The 17486-nt window shown below is 58.0% G+C and overlaps 1 protein-coding gene across 1 annotated transcript; it reads left to right on the forward strand.

The window, feature by feature from the left end:
* The first annotated feature begins 1618 nt into the window (after nt 1-1618).
* Nucleotides 1619-11246, forward strand: BCAM (basal cell adhesion molecule (Lutheran blood group)). The gene is made up of 15 exons (XM_081216516.1): nt 1619-1775; nt 3713-3834; nt 4410-4638; nt 4734-4804; nt 5034-5130; nt 5225-5407; nt 5902-6038; nt 6305-6461; nt 8426-8541; nt 8644-8785; nt 8957-9093; nt 9275-9419; nt 9510-9654; nt 10581-10698; nt 10792-11246. Exons 1-15 carry the CDS (start codon nt 1694-1696, stop codon nt 10795-10797), a joined length of 1887 nt encoding a protein of 628 aa, XP_081072642.1. The 5' UTR covers nt 1619-1693; the 3' UTR covers nt 10798-11246.
* The last annotated feature ends 6240 nt before the right edge of the window (nt 11247-17486 follow it).

Genomic DNA, 17486 nt, shown 5'->3' on the forward strand with positions numbered 1-17486 from the left:
GGCAGGGTGCTGATGAGAGGGTGCCTAGCATCCCAAGCAGTAGGTACATGAGCCAGGGCCAGAGCAACAGGGGAGTGGGTGCCTGGGGTCACTGTGTGTAAGCTTGTCCCAGGGAGCACTTTTGTCCACGCGCGAGTTCACATGTGCATCCTGCGATCTAGTGCGGGTGGGGTTTGCACGTGAGCCTGTGTGCTTCTGCGTTTGAGCCTTGCAAACCTTCCCCGAGTGCCTGCTCCGAGTCTGGCCTTTGCAGGGCAGTGTTGGGGACACAACAGTGACCGGAACAGCCCTGGCCCTCCCCTAACCGGCTCCCAGTCCAGTGGGGGAGACAGACTTGTCCCCAGACAGAGATGACCCAGAATGTGCAGGGCTGGGGTGGGGGAGCCCAGAGGAGGCGCCTGACTCAGCCTAGGGGAGCAGAGAGGGCTTCCTGGAGGAGGGGATGGTGCGGCTAATACTAAAAGGTCACCTCTCCCAATATAACAATTGCTCTCCTGTATGGACAAGGTAGCCTTGACCAGTCTAACCAATAACTCCGAGGCTGACCTGTAATCTAAGACTTCCCCGGTGTCTGACCAGTGACCACCCCACCCCCAGCTGATCAGAGGCCCCGGGGAACCTCTCCCAGCATGACCAGCTGCCCCCTATTCTGACCAGTGTTGAGGGCTAGCTTCTCCCAGGTAACCAGTGAAATCTCACCCCCATCCCCCAGCCAGCGTCTAGGGATTTTGCCCCAGTCAGGCCTGGCTTGTGAGGAGCTGTGCACAGTCTGATCTGTGATCCCAAGTCTGACCTGTGACCCTTCCTTCTGACCCAGGGCAGGGGCTCCTCCTCCCTTCCCTCAGGTGCCCTGGCCTCCTCCCCTCCCCCACTCACCTGCTATGCCAGCCTGATTCTCTTCCCCTCCCCCCAAAGTTGGGAGGGAGGGAAGGGAAGAGAAAGAGAGGAAGGGGGGGTGGCATTCCTGGGATTCCCTGGATGGGGGGAAGAGAGGGAGGGCCCTACGGAGGAGAGCAGAGAACACCCCACGGCCGCAGTATCTATCACAGAGGCCTGGGCAGACCTGGGATTTGAAGACCATTAGATACAAGAGATTGAACTGCTGGGTTCCAGGCCACTGGTCAGACAGGAAAGCAGCCTGGCGCACTGGCCACTGGGGAGGCTTCACAGGGCCTACTGGGAGAAGCTGTTCTAGGCCTCTGGTCAGGCTGGGGGATTGCTGGTTGGACTGGGGAGGCCAGTGCCGGCCACTCGTTGGACCGGGGCCAGCTGTTTTAAAACGATGAGGCGAGCCCGGGCCACCGGCCATGATGGGAACGAGTCCCCCCGGTCAGATTGAGGGGGAGAGAAAGGGTCCGCCGTTGTCCAGTGAGGTCCCCGCTCGGGACACTGGCTGGACTGGTCGGTCAGGCCACCCGCCGCGGGCGCTGGTCAGCCTGAGCCTGACACCCCGCGGGCTAGGGGCGGAGGGAGCCCCGCTCCTGGCTGAGCGCTGGGAGGTCGGCTCCGGGCAGTGGGAGGTCCTGGCCCGGCGCCCGGGTTTGGGGGGGACGAGGGGGGCCGGGCGGGGCGGGGCGGGGCTACCTGGGGCGGGGCCTCCTCGCTCCAGCCCTGCGGCCACCGAGCCCCAGCCCGGGCTCAGTTGTTTCCTCAGCTGCTGCCGCGCCCGCCGCCGCCGCCCGCCACCTTGAACATGGAGCCCCCGGACGCCCGGGCCGGAGCGCGCAGGGCCCCGCGGCTGCTGGTGCTCGCGCTCCTGCTGGGGGCGCACCCAGGTATGGCTCGGGCTGGGCGCGACTCAGGGGCGGCCCCTGGGGACCCCTGGGAAGGGAAGAGGGGAGGGGCTTTCACCGACCCAGGAAGCCTAACCTGGGGACCCCAGGGAGGAGGGATATGGGAGCATGGGGTGCCCCTCCCAGTGAGAGACGTGGGGACAGCCAGGCAGAGGGCCTGGGGATCCACTGCAGTGGATTAGAGGCGACCTGAGAAGTCGCGGGACCCAGGAGCGCGGGCTCTCCTCTCCCTCCCCTACTCAGACCCTGGGATCTGCCCCCAGAGGTCCAGGCTTTCAGTGGCTGGAGCTTTCCCCGGCACAGAAGAGACCAAAACAGATCTCCCCACTCAAAAGTTGTCAAGTTTTGAGAGGGTCAGGGACGCTGTGGCTAGAAACCAACAAGTTACATGCATTTGAGGGTTCTCCCCCATGTAGATTCAGAGCCCAGACTCAAAAGGACCCGCGTGCCCCGCCTCCACCTCCATGGGAAAGGGCTGGGGCACCAGCCCTGACAGCGGAACCAAGTGTTTCCAAGTGACAGTGCCCCCTTCCCGGAGGCCCCAGATAATAAATCCACACACCTGCATGGTGGTGGGAGGAGGGGAGGAGGCCCTGAGGGACTGGAAGCAGAGGGACAGAGAGATGAGAGAACTGGGGGAGAGAGAGATCTCTTCGTCTGCCCTTGCTGTCTGCCGCTGAGACCCAGCCCAGGGCACCAGCTTGGTCCCACCTCCCTCCCACAGGTGGGTGCCTGGGAATCCAGGCCCCTGGCACAAGCATGGCAAATAGAGGGTCCCCTGGGGCAGAGTTGGGCCAGGCTGGGCGGGGAAGGGAACGGAGGTTCTAAGAATTGAGAGCTCAGGCCAGGATGCCAGCCCAGAGAGTGAAAGAGCTCGCTTTCCCAATGCGAGCAGCTCTATCTGCCAGGATCCTGGGACAGGAGTGCCGGCCCTCAGCTCCCTTCTCCCTCGGGACCCAGGATCCGGGGCCTCAACCCTATACTGTTCTGAGGTGACACACTGCTCTATCAAAGAGTCAGAGGGGCCAAGGAGCGGGCAGGGGGCTCGGGCAGGTCTGAGCCAGCCTGTCCCTCCCACATTCCTGAAACCTGCCCAGCCCTGTCCCCCTCACCGCGCCCACACTCCCACCCTGCCTCAGCTCCGGCCCAGCCCCAGCCTCCCACTCCTGAGGGAGAGGGCCAGGGGCAGGGCCAGGCGACATGGAGACTGAGAGAGACGCAGAGACCGGGCAACTAAGAGATGGAGACCCAGGGGGAGGGACACACAGGCAGAGGCAGCGGACTAAGATGAGAGAGAGACACGGTTATCCCACAGCACTGTGCCAGGCCCTGTGCAAAGTGCTGGAGGCAAAGGAATGAGCCCACCCAGCCCTGCCCTTGAGGGGCGTTTGGTCTAGTGAGAAAAACAAGGACAGACATGATTTGAGCCCAAGAGGATTGAATGGAGGCCACCGGGACCCTGGGTGGCCCAGGGGAGGAGCCCTTAGTTCTGCAGGTGAAGGGCGAGATGGAGAGAAATGCTGATGGGATCTGAAGCTCAGAGGCCAGAGATGAGAGATGAAGGGAGAGAAGAGCTGGGTCCTGGGGGAGGAGGGGCCGGGGGCCTGGACTCCTGGGTCCTGGGGGAGGAGGGGCCGGGGGCCTGGACTCCTGGGTCCTGGGGGAGCAGGGGCCGGGGGCCTGGACTCCTGGGTCCTGGGGGAGGAGGGGCCGGGGGCCTGGACTCCTGGGTCCTGGGGAGCAGGGGCCGGGGGCCTGGACTCCTGGGTCCTGGGGGAGCAGGGGCCGGGGGCCTGGATCCTGGGTCTGGGGGAGGAGGGGTTGGGGGCCTGGACTCCTGGGTCCTGGGGGAGGAGGGGCTGTGTCTGGAAGACTACCTACTGGTGGTGGTGGGAGAGAGCTCAGTCACCCTCCTGCAGGTGCCAAGGCTGAGGTGCGCCTGTCTGTGCCCCCTCTGGTGGAGGTGATGAGGGGGGAACCTGTCACTCTGGACTGCACCCCTTTGGGGGCCCATGACCATTTCGTGCTAGAATGGTTCCTGGTGAGTGCTGCTGGCTGGGGGCCAGAGGATGCCAGAGGGGGGCCTGAGAGTCAGGGTGCAGTGGGGCTGCAGACGTTCATTCCCTCATCAGAGCCCAAAGGCCCCTAGAAGCTCCACCAAGCTGCCTTTCCATTTTACAGGTGGGGAAATGGAGGCCCAGCAAGGGGGAGGCCCTCTCCAGGGTCCCCTGGTGTCCGGGCACAGCCGAGGCTAGAATGAAGAAGTCCCCCTTCAGAGCGCTGGCTCTTGAGAGAGGACATTTAGAGGCAGACACCCAGAAAGCAAGAGCCTGGGGGTCGGGACTAAAGAGAAAAAGAAAAGAGAGGGGAGAGACAGGGAGGGAGAGGGAGACAGGTGGGAACAGAGTGAGATGGAGAAAGAGGGAACCAGAGAGAGGAAGATGTGACCACAGACAGGGAGCAGGGGTGGGAGGGGTGGAGGGAGGGACAGAGGGGCCAGAGAGAGAGAGAACGTGAGGCAAAGAGACCCACGGAGCAGCAGAAAGCAAGGGCCATCGAGGAGGGAGGGCCGGGCTGGCCAGGCAGCCCCCAGCTGAGGCGCTCCCCCACCCACAGGCCGACCGCTCTGGGGTCCGCCACCGCCTAGCCTCGGCCGAGCTGCACGGCACTGAGCTCCGGGACAAGGTGCACGACTCCCAGGGCCGCAGCCCCCCATACCAGCTGGACTCCCGGGGGCGTCTGGTGCTGGCCGAGGCCCAGGTGGGCGACGAGCGGGACTACGTGTGCTTGGTGAGGGCGGGGGCAGCGGGCACTGCCGAGGCCACCGCGAGGCTCAATGTGTTTGGTGAGTGTCTGGGGCCCCCCCACTAGCCGCCCTGGGAAGGGGCAGGCCGGTGAGAACCCCGGGAAGGGGCTCCTGACATAACATCTCTCCCGCAGCGAAACCAGAGGCCACCGAGGTGTCCCCCAACAGAGGGACACTGTCTGTGATGGAGGATTTCGCCCAGGAGGTACCTCGGGCCACACCTTGATTCTAGGGTTCTGGGGGCGGAGGGGGCTGGGGACCTGGTCTCCTGCATCCTAAGGTCAGGAGGGGCTGGAGGCTTGGGCTTCCTAGTCTGAGGAGTAGGGTGCTGGGAGCTGGACTCCTGCGTCTGGCTGGGGAGAAACCCTAAGGGAGGGGGACCCAGACTTCAGGGTCCTGGCTCCAAGCCCAGTGCGGGCCTGTGTCTGCCCCAGATAGCCACCTGCAACAGTCGCAATGGGAACCCGGCCCCCCAGATCACGTGGTACCGGAACGGGCAGCGCCTGGAGGTGCCCATGGAGGTGAATTCCGGTGAGCGCACGGGAGCCCAGCTAGACTCCCTGGGGGCTGCGGTGGGGCTGGGGCCAGGCTGGCTGACCCCCCCCCGTCCTTCCCTCTCTCCCAGAGGGCTATATGACCAGCCGCACGGTCCGGGAGGCCTCGGGCTTGCTGTCTCTCACCAGCACCCTCTACCTGCGGCTCTACAAGGCCGACCGGGACGCCAGCTTCCACTGCTCCGTGCACTACCGCCTGCCCACGGGCCGGCACGGCCGCCTGGACAGCCCTTCCTTCCGCCTCACCCTGCACTGTGAGTCCACTGCCGGCCTCTGACTGCCCTGACCTTGGACTCTACACATCACTGTGGCCCTGACCCTCCAGGCAGACCCGTGAACTGCCACTCCCCTCTGACCTCCCACGCCCTTAGCTCATGCTGCAGTTTATACTGGCTTCTGGCCTTTGACCTCTGAGCTCAAATGGTAGCACGAGCCCCACCGTGACTTCTGACCCCGCCCCATAGCATCCTGAACCCCACGGAGTTTCATGACTAAATGTTGTGCCCCATCCTTTCACACCACATTGGGTCCCCTGAATCTCACATTGACCTGTCATTCACACCGACCTCTGACCCTTGACCTGTTCTCTCAGCCTATCTCAACCTCTGACCTCGGGTCCCTGATCTCAGAATAAGTGCGAACCTGAGCCTTGAAAGACAGAACCTCTAACCTTTCACTGACCTCTCTCCCTTAATCCAGCCCTGCCTTTTACAGTTGACCCTGATCATGAGTCTGCCCTTTCCCTTAGATCCCACGGAGCACGTGCAGTTCTGGTTGGGCAGCCCGTCCACTACCGCAGGCTGGGTTCGCGAGGGTGAATCCGTCCAGCTCTTCTGCCGGGGGGATGGCAGCCCCAACCCGGAGTACACGTTTTTCCGCCTTCAGGTAACTCACCCCATCATCCCCTTGGAACCACCAACCTCTGACCTCTGCAACATACTCACCTGCACCAACTTCTGACCTTTCACCTGGGTGGTGCCTGGCTTAGCAGGGCACCTGACCGGTGACCCAGGAGCTATCAGGACCTCTGACCTCTGATCTGAGAGAGTCCTGACTCACCGTGATGCCTGACTTGGATGACCCCTGACCTAGCATGACCCTGCCAGCCTAAGGCATCTCCTGAACCAGGGTCCTCATTCCTGGTCCCCCAGGACAAGCAGGAGGATGTGCTAAAAACAAATCTCGAGGGGAACTTGACCCTGGAAGGGGTGCAGCGGAGCCAGAGCGGGACCTATGGCTGCAGGGTGGAGGACTACGACGCTGCCGAGGACGCGGAGCTCTCCAAAACCCTGGAGCTGCACGTGGCCTGTGAGAGCCCCGGGGGAGTGGGAGGGGGTGCCTGGCACCAGCTGCCTCCTCACCCTCACCCCCCCGCGGCCTGCCTCCAACCCTTTCTGTGGTCCCTGCCCTGGTCCAGATGCCCCAGGTCCCTCCAGTCTCCCACTCAAGGCAGCCAGAGAGTCCTTTCCAAAGCACAAAAACCTGACCTTCCCCTGCTTGGAACCTGCCATGGCTCCCCAGTGCTCTCGGGAGAAAATCCACGTGCCTCACCGTGGCCTTCGAGGCCCACCTGGCTGGCCTCACCTTCGGCGGACCCTTCTCCCGGCCAAGGCATTCTCCCCATCACACCACAAGCCCCTCTCCTCTTTTCTATGATAACTCCCCATCCTCTCTACCATCCATTCCTGATCAATCTCATGGGTCCCAGTCTTCTAAGAAGCCTTCTCTGTCCACCTGCACCCAAGCCCTGTGTGAAGGCTCTGTCCCTCCTCGACGCTCCTTCCACCTCCCTTCCTGGGGCTAGACCCTGTGCCAGATGTTGGGGACACCTCTGTGAACAGGACAGCCCCGTCCCTGCCACCACAGAAATCCAGGTCCGGTAGGGGAGACAGACGGTAAACACTGAACAAGACACTTTGAGTAGCAACCCTGTGTCTACGGGGACTAACACAGTGGGATAGGATAAGGAATTGCCCGGCGAGCGGGGATTATTTTAGATTGGGGGTGTTGGAGGCTGCATGCCTAGGAAGCGGATTCTGAGTACAAGCAGGAAACTTATGCAGAGTGCCTTGGGATCCACACCTATTGGGGGGTGGGGAGGGGAAGGAAGCAGGATTGGGCAGGGGGGGAAGTTGGGCTTCAGCCTAAGGAAGACCTCGGTTGGCCCCACAGCGCACTTGGAGGCTGGGATATCCCCAGTTGGGGCGTGGGGGCCGGGCCTTTATACCGCCCCACGTCAACTCATTATTGGATGTGGGCTGCCTGGGGGAGGAGGGGACATGACCTTGAACGAGGGGCTCTCTGAGGCTCAGGCAGTTTCCAGAGACGGCTGACAGCTGAGGGCTGACAGCTGATGTCCTTCTCAACAGCTGGGGGAACAAATCCTTCAGTGCCGAAGGGGAAGCCTGAGTGTCCACAGTAGAGGGTCAGAGAGGCCTCTCTGAGAAGGGGGAATTTGAGTAGGAAACCAAAGAACGGAATCAGAAATACAAAGAGCCAGAAAAAGAGCATTCCAAGCCAAGGAAACAGCACACGCAAAGGCCCTGAGGCAGGACCCAACTTGGCATACTGTAGAACAACAGGGAGAGAATAGGGTAGCTGGAGCTCCTGGGATAAGGGGGGAGGGTGGGAGATGAGGTTGAAGCAGTGGGCAGGGTCGACCAGGCAGAGTCTTTTGGCTTCACCAAGGAATGTGGCTTTGATGCCCATGGTACTGGGGAACCACCGCAGGGTTTTAAGCCGAGGCAAGGGCTGACCAGTGTGTGTTTTGAAAAGATCTCCCTGGTTGCTCAGCAGAGGATGTACCAGAGAGCATGAGTCTTGCCCAGTAGGGAGACCAGTGAGGAGGTGACTGCAGCCATCAAGGCAGTGGGACCCTGGGGTCAGAGACGGAAAGAAGGGAGAAGCTCCATCTAGGGGGGCAGAGCAGAGAAATACTGGATAAAAGGATGCGTAGTGCAGAGGAGAGGCCAGGGTTTGGCTGGTACGTCAGAGAAGGAGCACCTCACGCCTCCAAGGGTATCCATTAACCTTGGGCCCAGACATCAGCTCTGGAGGCACGTGGTCGAGGTGGGCATGTATTTTTGGAGTTAGACTCCTAGATCTGGGCTCGAGGGCCCGGCTGGGAGAGGGGAGAGTTCATGGCGCTGGGGAGAACTTGGCATTCTCTGCTGATGATTGTCCATTCACGTCTGCACCCCCAACAGCCCTGGAGAGTCCCTAACCGAGTGGGTGAGGGTCCGGGGAAGGTGACAGTCTGTACCCCCCTCCAGACCTGGACCCCCTGGAGCTCAGCACTGGGGAGGAGCTTTCCTTACCCCTGGGCAACAGCACAGCCGTGAACTGCTCCGTGCGAGGCCTGCCCATCCCAGCCCTACGCTGGACCAAGGTGAGAGGGAAAGACGTCCCCCCCAGCACAAGACCCCCAGCTTCCATCGACCCCTCCCTTCTCTCACGGCCGGCCTGACCTGCTCTTTCTCTCCCCACCCAGGACTCGGTACCCCTGGGGGACAACCCCACACTCTCCCTCCGCTCCATCACCTTCGATTCCGCCGGCACCTACACGTGTGAGGCCTCCATGCCCACGGTCCCCGTCCTTAGTCGCACCCGGAGCTTCAAGTTGCTGGTCCAAGGTTTGGGGGCGGGAGCAGGCTTGAACAGGGGTAGTGTGGGAGAGTGGGGGGCCAGGACCAAGCAAGACAGGGGTCCGCGGCTGGTCCTTCTCTCCCTCCTCGTACTCTCTCCCTCTGCCCCCTTCCCCGGGGGGCCTCCCGCTCACCTCCTTCCCACCCTACCACCCGCAGGCCCGCCAGAGTTAAGGGCAGAGGAGACTCAGCCCAAGGCCGAGGGCAGCTGGAGGGAAGGAGATGAAGTCAGGCTGATCTGCTACGCACGCGGCTACCCAGAGCCCAAACTCAGCTGGAGCCAGTTGGGCGGCAGCGTAAGGGACCCTCCTCTGCATCCTGAACCCTCTGGGACCCTCCCCAAGTCCCTGCCCCCTCAACGGTCCAAGCACTATGTGTCACCCGCCCCACGCCCCTCCGCCGACCACTTCCTCTTCACCTCTACCCTCACCTGAGCCCTTGACCCCGTGAGCCCAGGCCTGACGCGAGCCTCCACAGCTAGCAGAGCCAGCCCCCGGAGGCCAGGGCTGGGTGAGCAGCTCCCTGACCCTGAAGGTGACCAGTGCCTTGAGCCGAGATGGCGTCTCCTGTGAGGCCTCCAACCCCTACGGGAACGACCGGCATGTCTTCCACTTCGGCACTGGTGAGTGACCACAGTGGTGGGACAGGAGCCGGGTGCGGGGCAGACAGAGCACTACTGGCTGACCACCTCCCCCTCCGTCCTGCCCTGCAGTGGCCCCCCAGACCTCCCAGGCTGGAGTTGCGGTCATGGCCGTGGCTGTCAGCGTGGGCCTCCTGCTCTTCATCGTGGCCGCCTTCTACTGCCTGAGACGCAAGGGGCAACCCGGCTGCTGCCGGCGCGGGGAGAAGGGATCTCCGTGAGTGGCGTGCCACCTTGAAATTGACCTCTCGAACCCAGCTCTGACCTCACCCCCAACCTCTACCCCAAACCAACCACATCCCCAACTCCAGCTCCATCGCCAGTAAGGTGCCGTCCCATCTCCGACCTCAGGCCTGATCCATGGCCATCACCTCCCCCATCCTCATTCCCAGCTACAGCCCCACCCAACCCATAAGCACCTCCCGACCCCCCACCAAGCCCACCTTAACCCCAGTCCCATCCCCCGTCTCATCCCCACCTCTGATCCCAACCCCAACCCATAACTATGCCCAAACCCACCCCAACCCCAGTTTAACTCCATCTGTACCCCAACCTCCTCTGCCCCGACTCCAACCCCAAGCCCAGCCCATAACCATCACCAAACCCGTCCCCGTCTAACCTCCATGTCCCCATCCTCAGCCCTGACACATAAACATCCCCATCTCCAACCCCAATCCCAACCATGCCCCTAACCTCACCCCACACTCCAGCTTCCTCTCCATCCCCAGCCCCTCCCCCAGCCGCATCCTCAACTCCAGCCCGTACCCAGCACCAAACGCAGCTTCAGCCACACCCCCATCCCCAAGGCCCCCCTGCAAACCCCATCCCGTTCCCATTCCTAACTCCAAACCCATCCCTATCTGACCTCATCTCCAAGCGCAGCCACACGGCCACCCTCGGCTCCAGTCCACAGCCATCCCCACACCCATCCTCCAAACCGACCCCAGCAACATCACCAGCTCCAACTCCAACAGCATCTTCGACCGTGGCCTCAGCCTATCCGCAACCCCAGTGCCACTACCACCTCCTACCCCGTCCCAACCCGTTCCCACCCATCCCCAAGTCCATCCCCATCCAACACATGCCGTGCCCAGCTCATTCCCTGGCTGTGACCACCTCCAACATGCTGCCTCCTCCCACTAGGCCACCTGGGGAACCTGAGCTGAGCCACTCAGGGTCAGAGCGGCCAGAGCAGACGGGCCTTCTCGTGGGAGGTGCCTCTGGAGGAGCCAGGCATGGGAGCAGGGGCTTTGGAGATGAGGTGGGTGAGGGCCTGGGCACCCTGGTGAGAGGGGACTGCCGGGGGTGGAACAGCCTCTAAGAGCCCAGGTTGACCCCTCCATCTTCTCCCCAGTGCTGAGCCCGAGGACCTCCCAGAGTCAGTCACTGAACCCGACCTGGAGTTGCGGGCACCAGAAAACCAGCCCTGCTCACGCCTCCGCCTGCCCCCGCCTTCCCGGCCCTCCCTCATCCCTCTCGGGCCCTCCCTTCCTTCCTCTGTAGGCTGGGCAGGGACCACAGCAGCCCTACCGCTGCTGGGAGGGAGGAGACCTTCCTCCAGGGAGTATGACTCTCCCAGGCCCCAGAATAGCTCCTGGACCGAAGCCCAAGGCCTGGCCTGGGACGAGACTCGAGGGTCGGCTGGCCGGGGCTATTTTTACCTCCTGCCTCCACTGCTGGTCCCCCCACCTGACGTCCTGCTGCAGAGTCTGACACTGGATCCCCACCTCCCCACCCCGCCCCTGCCCTCGCCCCCTCATCTGTGGACACTGGAGTCTGGAATAAATGCTGTCTGTCACGTGGACACCATCCTGTGGCCAGAGCCTCCTCTGGGGGATGAAAGGGGAAAGAGGCACAGGTGATGCTCCCCTCCCCACTGGCCCTCCTGCCCCCTTGCTGGACCTCGGGAGAATCTGATGTCATGGAGGAAGAAATGAGAGAGAGAGAGAGAGAGAGGTGATTCGGCTGGATGAGTGTGGAGGAGAGAGGTGCTGGGGGTCCAGAGAGAGCTGAGCCTGGCCCCTGAGGGCCAGTGCCTATTTGCGGGGTGGGGTGCTGCCCCCTTAAGTAAAAGTTCCCAGTCTCTCTTGCCAGAGACCCAGGGGAATTGAAGCTTCCAGAGGAAAAGCTCTCTCTGAGCAGTAGAGTGGATGGAATTAGGGATTTAGCTGTCTACTCTGAGGGTGGCCAGATGCCTGCAGCTGAGGACTCCCTGGGGGAGGAGGGGTGACTTGGAGGAACCCCAGTGAAGGGGCCTGGGGCAGAGAGAAGAGAGGGTAGAAACGGCAAGGCCAGCTAGAGAGACTTACTGAGGCAGAGGAAGAGGGATTTGAAAGGAGGATGGAGAGGCTAGAGGGGAGGTAGGGGGATGGACTGGCGCAGCTCAGAGAAGACAGAGAGCCACTGAGTCAGAGCTGTGGGGAGAGAGGCAAAGACAGACAAATACAGGCATACCTTGGACCTATTTCCAGTGCAGCTCCAGACCACGGCAATAAAGCGAATATCACAATAAAGCGAGTCACATGAATTTTTTGGTTTTCCAGTGCATGTAAGTTATGTTTGCATTATACTGTAGTAAGTGTGCAATAGCGTTATGCCAAAAAAAACAATGTGGGACTTCCCTGGTGGCGCAGTGGTTAAGAATCCGCCTGCCAATGCAGGGGACACGGGTTTGAGCCCTGGTCAGGGACGATTCCACATGCCGCAGAGCAACTAAACCCGTGAGCCACAGCTACTGAGCGTGAGCTCTAGAGCCCGTGAGCCACAACTACTGAAGCCCACGCACCTAGAGCCCGTGCTCCGCGGTTAGAGAAGCGACCGCAATGAGAAGCCCACGCACCACAAGGAAGAGTAGCCCCGCTCGCCTCGACGCAACTAGAGAAAGCCAACGTGCAGCAACGAAGACCCAACGCAGCCAAAATAAATAAATTAATTTATTAAAAAGACCAAAAAAACAATGTACGTACCTTAACTAAAAAACACATTCTTGTTAAAAACGCTAATCCTCATCTGAGCCTTCAGTGAGTCATAGCGGTCACATCAAAGATCACTGATCACAGATCACCATAGCAAATAGAATAACAATGAGAAAGTCTGAAATATTGCAAGAATTATCAACAGAGACACGAAGCGAACAAAGGCTGTTGGAAAAATGGCGCCAATAGACTCCCTCGACACAGGGTCGCCACGAACCTGCAGTTTGTAAAAAATGCAGGATCTGGGAAGCACAATAAAGCAAAGTGCCATAAAGAGAGGTAGGCCTGTAGAGACAAAGACAGAAACATAGAAAGAACTGGGATTCAGAGAGATCGTTCCAGCTAGAAAGGAAGAGAAAAAATGTTTGAAACGAGGAGCTCCGAAGCAGGGGGAGGGGGCTGGGGGGGGCGGACATGTGTGACTTTGGGCAAGTGACTTCACCCCCCTGAGTCCATCACATGGAGGTAAGTCACACTTGGGCCGTGGATGGCCACTGTGAGAAGTGAGAGCAGCCATCCCTGTGCAATGCATGCTGGGAAGTCTCTGCAGGTGACCCCACCCACCCCCTGTCACCAGTTGACTCAGCCACAAAATGGACCAAGTGGGATCTGTGGCCGTGCGAAGTTGATGCTATGGGACCCTCCTTGTAGGCAACTGAGCAGATGCCCAGAGGCCCCAGAGCAGAAGAGCTCACAGTGGCCAAATAAAGGTGCTCAAATCCCATGGTTTATTGAATCGGATTAAAACAAACGTGAGAAGCAAGAGAGTTGGGACGCAAGCAATCAGAGGGCCCCCTACCTGACCTCTGGTGTCCATGTGGCTCTCTTGTCCTTTCACCGTGGTGTGGTCTCCATGCCCAGAGTCGAGGGGAAGCCAGGAGGTTCTGCACCCAGAAGATGCCAGGGCCACATGGGGGCAAATGTGCTCAGCCACACTTGCAGCTGGAGGAAAATATGCTTGGTGGCCATGGCTTTTACCTGCATGACATACGTGGGCACAGGACTCACCAAGCAGAGCGAGTCACCAGCAAGAAGTACCTTAAGGACTCGCAGATACTTGGGGCTTACTTGATCTTTCCATCCTTCCCCTCTACGTTCAGCTCACTTTTTTTTTTTATCGAAGTATAATTGATTTACAATGTTGTGTTAGTTTCTGATGTATAGCAAAGTGATTCAGTTATATATATATATACATTCTGTTTCATCTTCTTTTCCACTATGGTTTATCACAGGATATTGAATAGAGTTCCCTTGGACCTTGTTGTTTATCCATTCTATATGTAATAGTTTGCATCTGCTAATCCCAAACTCCCAATCCATCCCTCCCTCCCCAACTGAATATTCTTTAAAAACAAACAAACAAACAAAGAAACAAACAAAAAACAGCAGGGCTTCCCTGGTGGCGCAGTGGTTAAGAATCTGCCTGCCAACGCGGGGGACACAGGTTCGAGACCTGGTCCGGGAAGATCCCACATGCCGTGGAGCAACTAAGCCTGTGCGCCACAACTACTGAGCCCGCGTGCTGCAACTACTGAAGCCCGCGTGCCCAGAGCCCGTGCTCCGCAACAAGAGAAGCCACTACAATGAGAAGCCCGTGCACCGCAAGGAAGAGTTGCCCCTGCTCACTGCAACTAGAGAAAGCCCTCGTGTAGCAACGAAGACCCAATGCAGCCAAAAATAAATTAAAAAAAAAAAAAAATACAGCAGACACACATAAAAATCATAGGGTCGTTGGGAGAATTTGATAACTGTGGAAAGTGTTTGGTACAAAGCCTTGCACAGAGCATGTGTTCAGTATGTGTTTATTATTATTATTGTTATTATTATTATTATATCATCATTCATGGAAAATGGAGGGACAGAAAGAAAAGCAAGGAAGGAACCAGGTGGAGAGAGGTACCACTCTAAGGGCAGATATTGGTGAAGGGGGATTTGGGTCGCTGGAGGGGGAGTGAACAGATGGCTGGGGGAGGGGAGAAAGAGGACCCCAGGGAGGAAGGGGTGCTCTGCCCAGCACCTGGTCCTCGAGTTAATGAAGGGAGGGTCCTGGCCTGCCTCCCAGTAGGGCATCTATTTGCATAAGGTCCCTCATCTGCATGGCATCCCAGGCAATTTGCATACAGATGGTAGCCTGAGCCCTCCTCAGTCTGACCCCTCCTCCCACCTTGGCCAAGGGTCTGGGGGAAGGGGAGAGGAGGAGGAATGAACCACCAGGATCTGGGGCTCCAAGAAGTGAAGGCAAGTTTGGAGTAGACTCCTCTTGCTCCTCAACTTTCTGTGGCTCCCTATTGCTTTCAGGACCTGCTAAGGTGTTGCCCCTCACACACCCACTGCTCCCTCTCTCACACCTTGTGCCTTTACTATTCCTCCCACCTGGAACGTCCTTCCTCGTTTTCTCCAGCTGTAACGAGGCTTGCCTGTCCTTCAAAGCCAGGACATTTTGAAGAATTCTGACAAGTTTTCACTCCCCGTTCCTTGTCCTTGGAACTTTACTGGAATTTGTGCCACCTCTGGACTCGGACAAATTTTATTAGTAAAGATATGCTTCGTTGCAAATGACAAAAAACGGAAGCCAAAAAGCTGTGTAAGTGAAAAGGGAAAATTATTCACTCATATAACCAGGAAGATCAAAGGCAAAGGCTGACTACCTTCAGGCATAGCTGGATCCAGGGGCTCAAATAGTCTCATCAGAAAACTGTCCTTTTCCTTTTTTTTATAAGGGAGGTTTATCCTTTTTTTTTTTTTTTAAATTTATTCTTGGCTGCGTTGGGTCTTCATTGCTGCAAACAGGGGCTACTCTTCGTGGTGGTGCGCGGGCTTCTCATTGCCATGGCTTCTCTTGTTGCAGAGCATGGGATCTAGGCATGTGGGCTTCAGTAGTTGTGGCACAGGGGCTCAGTAGCTGTGGCACACGGGCTTGGTTGCTCCATGGCATGTGGGATCTTCCCGGAACAGGGCTCAAACCCGTGTCCCCTGCATTGGCAGGTGGATTCTTAACCACCACGCCCCCAGGGAAACCCAGAAAGCTGTCCTTTTCCATTTCTCAGCTCTGCTGTCCTCCATGCACGGGCAGGGTCTTTTGCCTCTGGAGGCACCTATAGTACCAGATTTCTACCCTACAAGTTTAGCAACCCCCATCAAAAAAGGGTGTCCCTTTCCTATTAGTTCAAGCAGAAGTCTCAGGGCTAATTCTTATTGGTCAGGAATGGGCCCCACCCCCATCACTGAACCAATCCCTGTGGCCAGGGGATCGAATGCTCTGATTGGCCAGGACTGGCCAGGCTCACTCTGAACCATAAGGGCTTAGTATGGAAGAGGTTACTGGGCAGGTAAAATACTTGGCATCAACTCCCCAGGTCCATCAGGAAGCCTTTGGCCCTGTGCCCCTACCTCCTGGTGGTTATGGCTCTTCAGTGAATTGTCACCTCTGAGACTCCTTGACACTGGAAATTAACTCCCCAGGTATGAGACCCACCCAGTCATTTGTCAACAAACACACACAGCACTGCTCAACCTTATCCATGTTCCCTTATGCATGTGACTGGGGGTATGAAACTCCAGCCTACCACCCTCCAGGGTCTTCCCTCCTGGGCTCACCGCAGCTCACAAAGAATAGCCGGGAGACAGCTGAGCACGCTCCTTGACAGACCAGGAGAAGAATGGGTGCTAAGGGGGGCTTCCTGGAATAAGTATCCCTGGGGACTGGTTATTTTATTCAAGGGAGAAATGGGGGAGGGGAGAGAATTTTACAAAGCCAGTTAGTAGCAAAGATGGCACTAACCCGAGAGATCCTGGCCTTAGTGTGGCCCCAGATGGGGAGAGGACAGAGAGTTCTAGAGAGAATTTATTATGTACCTGCAGTAGTTCTCCTTTATTTGTGGAGGGTATGTTCCAAGACCCCCACTGGAAACGTAGATTGTACTGAACCCTACATATACAATGTTTTTTCCTATACATACATCCCTATGACAAACTTTAATTTATAAATGAGGCACAGTAAGAGAATATCTGAATTGGCAGCATCTTTTTTTTTTTTTTTTTTTTTTTGGCCACGCCGTGTGGCATGAGAAATCTTATTTCCCCCACCAGGAATCGAACCCGTGCCCCCTGTAGTGGAAGCACGGAGTCTTAACCACTGGACCGCCAGGGAAGTCCTCAGCATTGCTATTCTTGTGCTTTGGGGCCATTATTAAGTAAAATAGGGTTACTTGGACATAAGCACTGTGATACCACCGCAGTCGATCTGATAGATCTGATTGATAACAGAGACGGCTACTAAGTGACTCACAGGCAGGTAGTGTATAAGTGAGGATATGCTGGACAAAGGGATGATTTACATCTAGGGCTCCAGACTTCATCACACTACTCAGAATGATTTAAAACCGATGAGGTGGGCTTCCCTGGTGGCGCAGCGGTTAAGAATCCGCCTGCCAGTGCAGGGGACACAGGTTTGAGCCCTGGTCTGGGAAGGTCCCACATGCCGCGGAGTAACTAAGTCCGTGCGCCACAACTACTGAGCCTGCGCTCTGGAGCCCGTGCTCCACAAGAGAAGCCACCACAACGAAGAGTAGCCCCCGCTTGCTGCAACTATAGAAAGCCCGCCTGCAGCAACAAAGACCCAACGCAGCCAAAAATAAATAAAAATAAAATTTAAAAAAAAACACGATGTTTTATTTCTGGAATTTTCCATTTGATATTTTCAGACTGTTGTTGACTGTGGGGTAACTGAAAACGCAGATAAGAGGGGACTACTGTACTTGTCCAGCTGGCCTCACACCAGGCTAGTGTCGAGTCTGAGAAACACATTATGGGGAGCTCCCAGCCTGCTACTTCCTTGCTGGGTAGCGTGGGGCAAATGATCACTCTGTGTTCTGTGTTACTTTTCAGTGAAATGGGGATCATAAGTGTCCCCTTCACAGGATTCTTGTGCGGAATTAACTGACAAGTAGCAAACCCTTTGACTTTGGGTCCAGTCACTTCATCTCTCTTTGTGCCTCAGTTTCCTTATTACACAGGATGCTGTGGGGGTTATTTGAGATAATACTTGTAGCGCACTTGGATCAGTGCCTGGCAC

This window comes from Mesoplodon bidens (genome assembly GCF_964165515.1).
Source record: "Mesoplodon bidens genome assembly, chromosome: 18".
NCBI classification, from domain to species: domain Eukaryota; kingdom Metazoa; phylum Chordata; class Mammalia; order Artiodactyla; family Ziphiidae; genus Mesoplodon; species Mesoplodon bidens.